The sequence below is a fragment of the Phyllostomus discolor genome, chromosome 2 (genome assembly GCF_004126475.2).
Source record: "Phyllostomus discolor isolate MPI-MPIP mPhyDis1 chromosome 2, mPhyDis1.pri.v3, whole genome shotgun sequence".
Lineage (NCBI taxonomy): Eukaryota > Metazoa > Chordata > Mammalia > Chiroptera > Phyllostomidae > Phyllostomus > Phyllostomus discolor.
The window spans coordinates 112,286,368-112,300,480 of NC_040904.2; the positions used below are offsets into that span (position 1 = coordinate 112,286,368).

General features: G+C 39.4%; 1 protein-coding gene across 2 annotated transcripts in view; it reads right to left on the reverse strand.

The window, feature by feature from the left end:
* Positions 1 to 14,113, reverse strand: part of FLT1 (fms related receptor tyrosine kinase 1) — a 188,294-nt gene that overhangs the window by 114,655 nt on the left and 59,526 nt on the right. For both annotated transcript variants that reach the window (XM_036018359.1, XM_036018360.1), the window contains exons 9-11: positions 13,164 to 13,281; positions 10,897 to 11,066; positions 10,322 to 10,481 (exon numbers count right to left, since the gene is read on the reverse strand). In XM_036018359.1, coding sequence (XP_035874252.1) covers positions 10,322 to 10,481; positions 10,897 to 11,066; positions 13,164 to 13,281 — 448 coding nt within the window. The remainder of the gene's footprint in view (positions 1 to 10,321; positions 10,482 to 10,896; positions 11,067 to 13,163; positions 13,282 to 14,113) is intronic.

Here is a 14,113-nt window from a genome sequence, read left to right on the forward strand (position 1 = left end):
TTAGGCGAGGATGCTGACATGTGGAGAAGCATCTTCTGATTTAATAGAACACTAACCAGCAATAGTCTTCCCCTTTCTTCAAGGGTCGGCAAGAACATTGGCTCATAATGACTAGCACCGTATTAGTTAAATAATTTATACACATATTCCATTTAAGAAGTAAAATCATGTCCTTTAAGAGAAGTACAAGATTTATTGATAGCTCCTTCTGTTATAAGGGAACATATCTCCTTATTGAAGAGATAAGTCAAATGCATGGGAAAAGTGTCAGAATATAACTGAGCACAAGCAAGTGAATGTCTGGAGTCCTCATGCCACAGGCTGGACAAGACTTGGGTCGATGAGTGTTTGGAGAGCTGAGGTAGAATTCACATATGTGAGTATATCCAGGACATTATAACTCCTCTAACCTCCTAAACAATCAGAAAATTCTACTATTGCTGGTCCCATCTTAATTTCCTTGGAGTAAATCACCACAGTCAGAAGACCACTCCAGAAACGCAAGCCTGTTTCCAGGGCGAACATTAACCTAACAGCACAGCTCATTTTGTCAGATCATCATCAGCTTTCATAGGATACTTAGTATGTGTGATGCCCCCTCGGAGGGAAGTTGCTTTGCAGTGGTTGGCAGAACAACCTAAAAGCACTGAACAACTTATGGCAAACAAACTTAATACTTGCGATGTGCCAGCCACTAAGCTAAAGACTTCTTATAATACAGTATCTCATTTAATTCCCCCAACCAACCTTACAATGTCACTGCTATCTCTATTATAAAGATCAGAAAACTCAGACCCAGAGAGGAGGTTTATTTTGCACATAAACACACCGCTGTTTAGGTAGGTGGCAGTAGGTGCCAGAGCCAGGATTCAGACTCCAGAGCCCATGTCCTTGAACTCTAGACTCTGTTGCCTTTCTGCATCCTAACACTTTTAAAATTGGCTCTTCATGTCATAGCATAGGCATCTCAAGACATATTTGCCTCCTTATCATGAGCTTTTGACCAAAAATTACTCATTTTAATGTCTAAGTAGTTGTTATGGGACTAGTCCTAGTAACGATGAATGAAGTGCCTGGCAGATGATGTGCTTGAAGGCCACTCATTCATAGTCCCAGCACGTCAACCAGGAACTCTCTGTGCCCCATCCAGAAGATGGTAATAATCACAGTACCTACCTGCCTCACAGAAGTTCTGTGGTAACTCAATGAGATAATACATACAAAGCACATATTAATCACTTAAGATCCTATAGATAAGTGCTTAACAACTTTCAGCTATAAAGGAAAAAAAAAAGGAGTTCCAGTCGAGATGGAGGCAGAGGTAGAAGCCCTTCGCTTCATCGCACAACCAAAAGGAGGATAATGGCCAACCTAAAATCAATAAACAACCAGAAGCACCAGAAAATCAGACTGCATGGAACTCTGACAACCAAGGAATTAAAGAAAAAATCAATCAGAACAACCAGACCAGTAAGGCAGTGGACCATGCCACCGGCCAGCGGAGAAGAACCACAGTGAGTTTGAGGAGCTGGGGGCGGGGCTGGTTGTGCAGGTGGGGCTGACTTAGGGGAAAATGAGACTCAGAGTTAATACGGCAGTTGCTACATTGGGAGAAACTCCCAGTCTCACACAAGAGTCTGAAGGAAAGTGCGCTAGAGGCAAGCAGGCGAGCTGCACCATTCCCTTTCTGGAGCCTCCCGCACAGGCAGCACCACAGCGCAGCAAAGAGTGTTGCCCAGTGAATTCCTAAGGCCCTGTCCCCTCACAACTTCTCAGGTGTGTTGAGACAAAAACATATGGCCCAAATGAAAGAACAGAGCAAAATCTCTGTTGTTTCTGAAAGAACAGAAACAAAACTAAATGATGAGGACATAGACAACCTATCTGATGAAGAGTTTAAAGCCCTGGTAATCAAAATGCTCACAGATCTGATTGAACTTTGTCAAAAAATGAAAAAAAAAATGAAGGATACCCAAAATAAAATAAAGCAAAATATTCAGGGTACCAACAGTGACAGGATGGAAACCAGGACTCAAAGTAACTTTTTGGAGTAAAAGGAAAAAAATAAACATCCAACTAGAACATAATGAAGAAACAAGAATTCAAAAAAGTGAAGAGAGTCTTACAAGCTTCTTGGATACCCTGAAATGCTCCAGGATCTGAATTATAGGGGTGCCAGAAGGAGAAGAACAAGAGCAAGAAATTGAAAACTTATTTAAACAAATAATGAAGGAAAACTTCCCCAATCTTGTGAAGGAAATAGACTTTCGGGAAGTCCAGGATGCCCAGAGAGTCCCAAAGAAGGTGGACCCAAAGAGGAACACACCAAGGCACATCATCATTAAGTTACCCAAGATTAAAAATAAATAGAAAATCCTAAAAAAAGCAAGGGGAAAGGAGAGAGTTACCTACAAAGGAGTTCCCATAAGGCTATCTGCTGATTTCTCAAAAAAGACCTTGCAGGCAAGAAGGGGCTGGAAAGAAGTATATGAAGTCATGAAAGGCAAGGACCTATACCCAAGATTACTCTATCTAGCAAAGCTATCATTTAGAATGAAAGGGCAGATAAAGTCATTTCCAGATAAGGTCAAGTTAAAGGAGTTCATCATCACCAAGCCATTATTATATGAAATGTTAAAGGGACTTATCTAAGAAAAAGAAGATAAAAAACATGAACAGTAAAATGACAACAAACTCCCAACCATCAACAAATGAATCTAAAAGGGAAAAAAGCAACAAAAACAAAACTAAGCAAACAACTAGAATAGGAACAGAATCAGAGGAATAGACATCACATGGAGGGATTTAGGTGGGGAGGGGGAAGAGAGGAATGGGGGAAAAGGTACAGGGAAGAAGAATAATTGGTAGGCATTAAATAGAAGGGGAAAGATAAAAAATGGTATAGGAAACAGAGGACTCAAAGAACTTATATGTACAATCCATGGATGTGAACTAAGTAGGGGGAATGCTGGAGGGTTGGGGGAGCAGGGTGGAGAGGGGATAAAGGGAGAAAAATTGGGAAAACTGTAACAGCATAATCAATAAAAAATACTTAAAAATAAAAGAAATCCTAAGCCACATAGTCTTCTGAGCCACAACCTTCCATTTGGCTCTGTATAGTCTCTACCCATTTTCCTCTTCCTCACCTTACTTAACCAAAGACTTTTTCACGCAAGCAAGGATTTCTCAATAAGGTGGCAATAAGCAATCATCTTACATAATTTTCAATGATGAGGACAAGGCAGGTGGACCATTAAAGGCCAAAGAAAGTGGGATAATATGTACACACATAACTTTTCTAAAAGACTGAGCACAAATTCAAGTTCTTGGATTCCAAGATCTTGATCTTCACACACGGAAGGCAGAGTTTCAGAGATACAATGCACATGACATGCTTAAGATGTTCCATAGGAAAAGACCACCAACGAGTTTGTAAAAGCCCATCGATCTATGGGAATGACAGGTTGGGCCTGTGATAAACAGGCACTAGCCAGAGAACATGATCTGAAGTAGAACGACTGACAGGCTCAACTACTCAGCCCCCACTGAAGAAATTCCATGTCACTTCCAAACTTACTTTCCAACTTTATTTTTTTTTCTCTAAACCCAAATCCAGTGAACCAGCCAAATTCTTTTTCAAGCGGTGTCTTCTTCAAATCATCAACTCATTCCTAGTGCCATGTCACTCTGTCACATCTATGTTCCTCTCCCTTTCCATCTAATGTCCCTGTGTGCACCCACGGCTTTAGGACCCAGATCTGGCTTCCTCCATGGTGCTTCCTCTAAACGGCAGCACTCGCCACCCGCCATCCACTGAAACCAGACTATCAGCATCTCTCACGGAAAGTCAATACAATGTTACTGTGGAAATAATAATAAAGAAAAATAATAAACAGGGCATCAGAGACGTGAATCTAGTTCTGGGCTTGCCGTTAACTGGATGAGAGGTGACGGGTAATTGTTTATCTTTGAGCCTCACTTTCTCATGTATAAAACAAGCTTTTTTCAAAAAATCATGAAAACTCCTAAATTCTGAGTGAAGCAGCATTCAAAGTGACTACACAAGGCAACGCCAAGGCTGAAATTTGTAGCCTTCTCCTCATTTTGTACACTCGTCAACTAGAAACCCTATGTTTTCCTCTTCATTTTCTTTTACTTTTCCTTCTTCATCTCCTGTCATTATCTCCCACATCTGTTGCCTAAACATCCACTGACAGCTGAGTGCTTGCTGAATGTTGATCCCAAAAATTAATCCCAAACAACAGATAAGGAAATGGAACTTCACTGCAAAAGATCAAATCCCCCTGCATGGTGGGAAGGTCACAAAGAGCAGTATTAGGGGGAAGTGCCAGAGAAGAAGCACCAGATTAACTGTTTGACTCGTTACCCTCCTGAGGTTGGCCTTATTCAGCTCTGCTCATCCCATTGGGCTTTATCCCTGCTCAAAAAGGTCTACGCCCACCTGTAGGCTGGGGCCTGAACCAGCTGATCATCAGTGGTTCCCAAAGAAATTGTGAGATTTGAGTCAAATTCTCCCAACTGCTGCAAGCTTTTCTCCTTTCCTCTCCCACCCTCAGTTCAGCTCTAACTCAACAAATGGATTCTGTGGGATCACTGGTGACAAGACTTAAAACCGATAGTTTAGGCCAGTGCTCCCTCAAACCTGTCCCCACAAGGATTTCTGCTCCTTCCTGTAGCAACTCACAGGGACTGATTTTGAGGGGTTCTGTGGAACACTGAGGAAAAGTAATCTTCTGAAATGCCAACTCACTTAGCTCCTTTTATTCTGTGATCTGAAAACACCTGAGAAATAATTTTCTGAGCTTCAGTTTCCTTATGGAGCATTATGTCCATTGTGTAAAATTGCTGTACAGATTAGGGATAATGTATGTAAAAGGACAAACACTGCTTTGACAGACCCTTAGTAAGGGCTCCTTGATTGAACTGATCACAGCTAGTATCATTAAGTAGACAATTGCATTTAAGGCAACAAAATATCCTACAAGGCTTTTAGAGAAAGTGTGAAGAAACAGGATCTAATGATTTGAAGCTCATTTATAAGGCACTAGCTGGCCCATAGTTTAAATCTGCAACACACTTTCCATCTTCTCAATCTACCAGATTCTGCCCCTCACCCAAAAGGACAACGAAGTTACATGAGAACCACAGACTACAGTCCATATTCCAAGAAACAGTCTACCAAATCAATGGAGATAGAACTAAAATATAGATTTCTGAGAATTAGTGTGTGTTTTATATGTGATTTGTCCTATTTATGTACTACCTAAGGATCTCATTATCAGGATGTTAGTTTCTAGATTCAGTAGTGACAGTGCCTATTCAATTTTTTAAAATCTGTAAATGTGGCCAAAGAAATTTCAAGACATTCTGCCAGTCTTCTTAAGGAATCTTCCCAAATTGTGCGTCACTACCTTCTGGTATTCCTAGTCCCGGGAAACTCCATTGAATTTTGCTCAGAACTTCCCTATAAAAACCACCCGGCATAGCCTTCCTATGACTCAACCATTTGGTTTAATTTAAACACATAATGAAATGTTTGACAGCAATTACAGGAGACAGTTAATTCATAAGAGACAATTACTCATCAGACTCATTGTATAGCTGTGAAGACTGGGAAAAATGAAAATCTCACAAAGCCTAGAAAAGTGGCAAAGAGGCACTTGGCAAATGAACTGCTGCTCAGTTGTCAGGACTTTGTATGAAATATTAATAAGGGCCGTTGTCTGAACACTCACACGGGGCAGCATGCACCTCCTCAGCCAGTAATTATGTAACAGAAAGCAAGAATTCTCTCATTAGTAAGTGAACATTCACTTTGGACTTGTGATGAAAGCCTTCTGTACAAGATGGCCAGATTTATTTGGTTCTTTGTTCAAGCTCAAAGTCCTGCCAAAGTGGTCCCTGGTCACGTGGTCTTTAAAGTCCCCATTCTGATTCATCCAAGGCTGTGCATGTGGCAAAGTAAAACGCCCTGCAGCATGCCTGGCTGGAGTCTGCCTACCCATATACACACTGCACAGAATATATGTCAAGAGACACCTGGATACCAACTGTGTTCAGGGTTAAGAGGAACGTAATAAAGATTAAAACATGGGGTATGTAACCACATTTCCAAAAGAAGAGGTCTTGTCAAATTCCAGCTTCCCTCAGATATCTGACATACAGTTATCCCCCAGGAAATGTTGACTTTTTTCATGTTTAAATGGTTAAAACTTTTACTCTGTAAACAGAAAATAGAATATGGGACATAAAACTGTTTCAGCATAAAAACAATAGCCATTCATGCTGGTAGTCAATTAAATTTGGGTCCTTAAGTACATTTCTAATGAACTACCATGAACAATTGTTTTGTCTTCGTCCTGTTAATTTTACATACCCCACTGGTGCACACAACTCTTTTTCTCCCAAATGATCTTCCCCCGACACATCCCTAATGATTCAGGCCTTCTTTTCCTTGCCAATTTGCTGACATAAACAGTAGAGATGCAATTAGGAAAGGCCATCTCATAGTTTCTAGATGCCTCTCCCTTCCCCTGTTTGTAGGCCACCCCCAACTCATCTAACCCCTCAAAACTCCAGCAAACCACACCTAGTCCTGGAGTGGTGAGCTTCCTCTAGAGTCCCAGTGGGACTCTACTGCTGGGGCAGATGAAGAGCGTTTCAGAAATGGGACCTTAAATTGTGTGTCAGGGAATATTGTGTTCTGTTAAACTTCTAAAGTATGTAATTATTTAAGACTCCAGGGATGGTCTACTTTAGAGTTTTGGAAACAGTACCTTGAGATTCCATGGCTGTCCGGTTTCCCTTTGAAAAGCCACCATTTTAGCTAAGAAAGTCAAGAAAGAATACTTTACCCCCTTGCCACATCCCTTGAATTAAGAATCCAATGACATTTTTTTTTGCATTCTGAAAGGGTTCCTTGGCAAAAGACCAAATAAAGCAAGCAAGGTGTGCAGACTAACTAGGAAAAGGAAGGTGATGTCTTCATCTGTGTGTCAAAGGTAGGCCAGTTTAACCCTGAAGAAAATATGGGTTAACATTACTGGTTGAGGAGTGGCTGCATTTTTTTCTCAATGGGTTATTATTGGCATTATAATTACAGAGTCAGTTCTGTACCCCAGAATACAGACTTCCACATAAGACTCTTACTACCATTCTATGAGGGGAGACCCAAAATAAACCCAGAATCATATACTGGAGGGTAAGCCCCTTGTAGTACAGGCTTCCTCCACTAGGTGAGTATTCTAGGAACCCATCTGTATCAGTGTACCAGATGGCATTGTTGGGAGAGGCTGCGTTCAGCTTCAGTGAATTTTTTTTGAAGACTCTTTCAACATGTTTGCCCATTTCATGATGGGTGATTTATGAGCACACTTGTCCACACCGCGCTGGGTGTTCAGCAGTTTTTGATCAAAAATAGCATGAACCCTGTGCCCCACCCTCCCTATTCACCAGATCTCACCCTGAGCAACTTTTTTTGTTTCTCTGATGAAAAAAGTCCTCAAAGGGAAACATTTTGTTGATTCGGAAGAGGTGAAACAAAACAAATAGCAGAACGGAAAAGCATCAAAATCCATGAGGGATTTGGGAAGAGGGAGGGAATTGGAGGGCCCAGAGAAAACCCACGTAGATGTGGGAAAAACGGGCAAACTCCACACAGACCCTGGCTGGGAGTGAGTTTTTTCCCCCTCATCAATTTTACAATGAAACATCATTGAATGAAACAAGTATTTGAGGGCTTGCTGTTACATTAATCACCAAATAGCTTTTGATGATCACCTACAGATACCACTATGCAAATATGTTACTATGTAACTCAAAATAAGTAAGATTTAAAAATGTATGCAATAGAATATCCCTTTATTCAAATGTTACTAAAATTCCTGTTTACAATGCAATCTAAGTGTTCATATAAGTATATAAAATATATTTATATAAAGATATATTTTTAACATTGTAGTAATTAAAGAGGGATTCATTGATCTGTCAATTTTAGCTTTTTTCTCTCTGACAGGGTGAAATAGAATTATTCCATTTGTTTGCTAGTGCACAAAGGTCCCATACATCTTTCTGAAATGCTTCTGAGTTAAATATACTACTTAACCACCACATCTGGGCTTGACACAGGTAAGCTACTCCATCAGTCTACTGACTAAAAGAAATGAGAACATTGTATAAACATGCACATTTTCAACTGATAATTTCAAGCAACAAGATATTCTTTTAAATGAAGCATGCCCTGTGATTAGCAAAAAAAAAAAAAAAGCCTTTAACAAAGGATAAATCAAATGATCAACAAACATTGAGGATTTAAGGCACTGCTCTGAGTCCTGAGAGAATTCCAAGGGGAATAAGACATCTTTTTGTGCCTTGGCAACATTATTCCATAACATGGGAGAAGGATTCCATTTTCCACAAAGAAATTGGAAAAGAGAGCTAAAGTTTCCAAAGTTTCATTTTAGCAGGCCTCATTCCCTAAACTATATTTTATTAGCATTATTTAAACCTAACTTTATAATACAACATTCTATTACTTATAATTATTATTTTCTAACACAATTACTAGTTATAATTCTGAATAGAACAGATTTTTAGATTTTCTATGATCAAAACAAAAATTTAAACTATCTATAGAAGTGTATGTTATTTTATAAAAATTCAACTCTAAACTTTTACCCAAATTTAATAGTTTAAATTATTTAGTTATTTTTATTTATATGTTAGGGTAGCACAAATATCTAGGCTTTAAAGGAATGAGTCTAGCCCTGGATGGTGTGGCTCAGTCCACTGAGCACTGGTTTGCAAACCAAAGGGTTGCCAGTTTGATTCCCAGTCAGGGCACATGCCTGGGTTTTCTGGCCAGGTCCCCAGTAGGGGGCACGCAAGAGGCAACCACAAATTGATGCTTCCCTGCCTCTCTTTCTCCCTCCCTTCACTTGTTTAAAAATAGATAAAATCTTTTTAAAAAGAAAATACCCATTATTATTAAAAAAGGATGAATCTATAAATATGGATGCCTGCCTCCAAATTAGCAAAATAATAGAAAATCTCATATATCTCATTTTCTTTTGAGTTAAATATCCAAGTGGCAAACAAGTTATTTAAGGTTTGTAAGTTCTCCATATTTCAGATGAGAAATCAGATGTGTATGAAAACAGCTACTTCTCAGAAATTCCATAACTCACCAGTAACTTTCAATGCCAGAACAATATACTTTAAACACAAAATAAGAAAGAGCTGAAATTGCAGGACGAAGCTAGAAAACCAAGTAGCCACTTCTATCCATTTATGCTAGAGTTATATCTTGTTTACTTTTTATCAAGCTAACATTTTTAAGAGCAATTCTCCTGAACACTCTGCATGTGGAGTTAAAAGGAATGAAGCAAATATTTGGCATAATGACAATTCCTGAGCAACTCAATAATATTGTTTTACCTACCAATTCTATTCCTATTTGTCAAACTAGCTCCCATTAACTACCAAGTGTACCATTCCTTTACACTAGACAGAAATGGAAAAAAGCAAACAGGACTCGGTCATCAGCAGGATGCAAGGGAACACTGCACAGTTAGCAGAGGGTGGGGATGTGTCCATCTGCCAGTACACAGCGAGCATCTGCTTTGTGCCCCACACCATGCTGGGCCCTAAAGACACAGAGGTGCTCTCCATCAGCTCAGAGCTGGAGAGCAGACGCATGTATACACACCTGGTCCCGTCCAAGTGGATTACACAAAGTGCTTTTTTGTACAGGGGAGGGAGGAGGGTCAGAGAGAGGCAGTCAGGAAGCTTCTGAGGAGGTAACATAAGAGCCAAGCCTTGAAGGATAAAGAAGGACTTCTTGGGAAATGGAAAATGGGTAGAAGTGCCTTTTGGACAGATTGAGGAGTATGAGCAAAGCCCCCGAAAGCCCCATGATCATCTGTGTTGGGAAGATCTCATATCATATCCAATGTTTAGAAGATGAGAAAGAGGAAGACCAGCAGTACAGCCAAAGCCTGGGGGTGCTTAACTGAAAAACAAGAGACTGGCCTTCAACCTGAGATCTAAATGATGGCTCACAGGGTGACCTTAATTCTGTCCCTGTCAGGTAGCTCCTAAAGCCACCAACTCCAGAAATCAATCAGAAATGAGTAGGGAAGAATAGATATTGCCTACCTCTTCCCAAGGCAGGCAAAGTCTTTGCCCCCAACATACTGCACATCCCTTCTGCCAACTCCCATTGGTGTTCATTAAAGAATCTTGAGACCAGGTGACAAAAAGTACTTGAAAGTTATTCAAGAAACTACCTGTCCCTCCCTACCTTGCTTTTGAATGGTTATGGTTACAGGGACGCCAGAGCCACTTGATTGTAGGTTGAGGAATACCGTAAATGGTACAAGTCAGGATTTGTCTGCTGCCCAGTGGGTAGAGAATAGGTTCTGGGAACGACGACACAGCTTTCTCGTAAATCTGGGGTTTCACTGGAAAGAAGATGAACAGGACAGAAGTCAGGAGCTGTTCTAATGACTTGTGCTCCTGGGCCACAGCAGTAAGGACCACATTATCACTGGTTCTGATGTTAGGGAAACACACATGAACAAAAACCAAATAAGTGCTCATACCTGTCATTATAATGCCAACTTTTTAAAAAGTAGAAATGTTTGGAGAACATTAACAATTGATCCTATGGCAGGTATGATTATAATGATGCAAAGCTACATCACTTATGGAAAATAACAAGTAGACATGAAATACTTATGATGAGACATAAGTGGTTTTTAAAATAATTATTTACAAATTGTTTTCTCTGATATTGTTATACTGATTTTTGATTTATAAATTTTCATTATTTTTACCTATACCAGAATCAGGAGAAAGCCTGAACAGTAAACTTACCATTTACGAGTAGAGTGGCCGTGAGGTTTTTAACCACATTAGACTGCTTTATGCTCAGCAAAATTGTGTAATTCCCTGCATCTTCAGCAGCTACATCTTTAATAATTAACGAATAGCCACGAACCAAATAGTGAGCTGATTTCTCCGTCACAGGTAACCCGTCTTTTAGCCTGTGGTTAAGCACATGATCAGTAAGTCACTTCACACTGCCTCTCAGATATCACTTTGACACTATCACTTACATTCATAAACTCAAATTTATGCCTTTTAAGCCTTTAAATGTTGATCCTCAGCATTCATTCACAAAAACTTAGACACTAACTTTTCAGTACAGCCAGGAATGATTTTTAGACTGTGGTATGCTTTATAATTCTTGGCAAAAAGGAAGGAGTAAGCTGAAGGGAGACAGAGAGGTGATGGTTCCATGCACCCCTGGGTGTTCAGGTCACCACTGTGACTTAAGCAGTAACCCAGAGGCACTGGCTGATTCCCTCCGAGATGTTTTCCAGAGTTTTCCATGAGGCTCCACCAGCAACAGAAGGGCCATTGTAAGTCAGATCAACTAGATCACTTCTCCAGATAAAAATAAAAATAGACTTTCCTATTGTGATCTCATGTGGAGTTCTTATTAGCTATATAAATGGTCACAGCAGTTGTCCCTTTTAAAAATGAGTGAAATCAAGATTATCGAGATTTTTCCCAAGGAAGAATAGTTAAAGCACAAAACTCACAAACAAAAGGTATAAACTTAAAAAATGTTTTTAACTGCAAATATAGAAGTGATGCCTAGATGTCACACAGCTGCTTACAGTACTGAGAATTGATCAGGAGGCCTGAGTGCTGGGCCTGGCTGGGCCACTGCATGCTGTGCACCTAACTTGTCCATGTGAGCCTCAGTTTCTCAAGTTTTCTATAGAGTTTCTCAAAGATCTCTTTTAACTTTAAAATAGTAAAATTTCATTAAACTGCACAGTTTTTGAAATGAGCAATTTATACTCTGTTAGGAGTTTACTGTGTTCTGTATAAAGGTATATAATATTGCAAGTGGTATTACTTCATATGCATGCATGTACTACACAGTCCTGCAACCAATTCCCATTACTGATGGGTCTCAGTTCCAAAGCATTTAAATGACAAGTCAGTACTTTTAAAAATGGATTAATATTTTGTTTTAGTTTAGGTCTTGCTACTTAGTGACTATAGAAATTAGTGCTGTTTAATGGATGGGGATACTCTCAGCCTGAGAAAGAGGGAACATACCTCCAGAAGAGATTAAATGCCAGTTAAGGAATAATGTACGCTAATAGGGAATTCACTATTAAACTTCACTATTATGAAATTCCCCTGAAAATCTCTCTTGTACTGCAATAGCATGAAGAGCCCTAGCACAAATTTAATTTTCTGTTTAATTACCTACTAACTATTCGAGGAAATGGAAAGCAAGCACAAGGCTCATATGACAGCGAAAGCAAAGTAAGCTCTGGTCGAGGAGATTCTAAAATGGCACCACTTCTATATTACATGGGTTGTTTTCCTAATCAGCTTTGTGCTGAACTCTTTGTTTAAAATGTAATAGTTAGAGCCAAGGATACTGGCATTCAAAAGCACTTTAAAAATGACTGCAGATTATAAACGGATTACATTGTTTCAAATCAGGTGTTGTGCAAGCATAAAAAAACTGCTTAAGGGGTTTCTGAATATGTAAATTTTGAGCCAAGACAAACACACAATTAGTTCAAGTAGGTGCATTTGTCCATCCCTGCAACTGAATTAAGTCTTGTCTCTATTAATGTTTGTTTAATTTTACAACAAGACTGGAATTTTCATCCCAGTTGTATATAAAAGAATTATTTTCAGATAATAAAAGAATTACTATCCTTGTCACAAGGGCCACTTCTTCAGGGTTAATAGAGCATGTTATTTCTTCAGGAGGCTTCCTAGTCATTGCCCAACATGTTCCATTCAGAGGATGTTGACATCATAGGAGGGTTTAGAGATGCAGAAATTTCATCCGAGTGCATGAAGGACTAGACTGCAATGAGCACTCAAACACCCTAGTCCCCACTCCATCCTGACACAGTGCTGCTCCTCCCTGCAGCCCGTCCTGCCCACTCCACTCCCAGCCCAGACTCAGTGTGGTTCTTAGCTCTCCACTGCTGTCTGAGAACTTATCTTGATTATCTTCAGGAATTCAAGCCAGTGAGCTCCTGCACCTTCAGATTTACAAAGCTTATCATGAAAGCATAGGAAAATAATTTTGATCCTACCATGCCACTTCTGGTGCGGGAAATGCCTTCACTTGCATAGACAGCCGGTAAGACTTCTTGCCAGCTACAGTTTCAAGCACCTGCTGTTTTTGATGATTCACAGTGATGAATGCTTTGTCTTGGAAAGGAGAAGTGATTGATATATTAAAACAAAAATAGAAAACCTCTCAATTCCCCCTGCCATTAAAGGAGGGTGCAACCAATGAGTAAATAAACAGAGCTGAATTATCAATGAGTCCAAACAGTGATGAATGAGTAAAATAATTTCAAAGTGCCCTAACTGGTAAAAAACCTTCAAACTAAACGGTTGCAAGTCCCAGAAGCACAGAAGCAGTGTGGGCCAATAGAGACTGAAGCACCATGTCTACAGCACAATAACAAAAAAGTAGAAAGAGACTTCTTAAAATCTCTCAGGCCAAATGAGTATGGTGAGAGAAAGTGGCTCCAGGCACCATAAAACAACTAACTCGATATAAAAATCAACTGGAGAACATCAAAACAGTATCAAAGGCATTGACAGAATTGTTCCCTGGTTTTTGCACCTCACACTGTTTTTCTTTTCAACAGTGAAAAGGAATAAGTAAGGTTTTTGAGGTTTCTAGGGAGGGTTAAGTATTTTCGTAACAGAATTTGCCCTTTGGAATTAAGCAACAGTATTAAGATTTCATGCGAGTAAAACCAGTGATGAAAGAGCATTAATTCTAAATAATTTATCACAGCATATTTTTATTTCTCTAAGTCAGAGTAATACCTTCGAAATTTTCCCTTGAAAATAAGGGTAAAAATGATTCTATTTTTCCATTTTGTTTATAAGGAACACTAAATAAAGGATTTCATATAGATTTTAATATGACCTGAGTTATTATTAACCACAATAAATTTGTAAGGAAAAGATTCTCTGTTCAATTCTAAAGTATTCAATTTAAAGAGCACTTAATGTGATTTGCTTT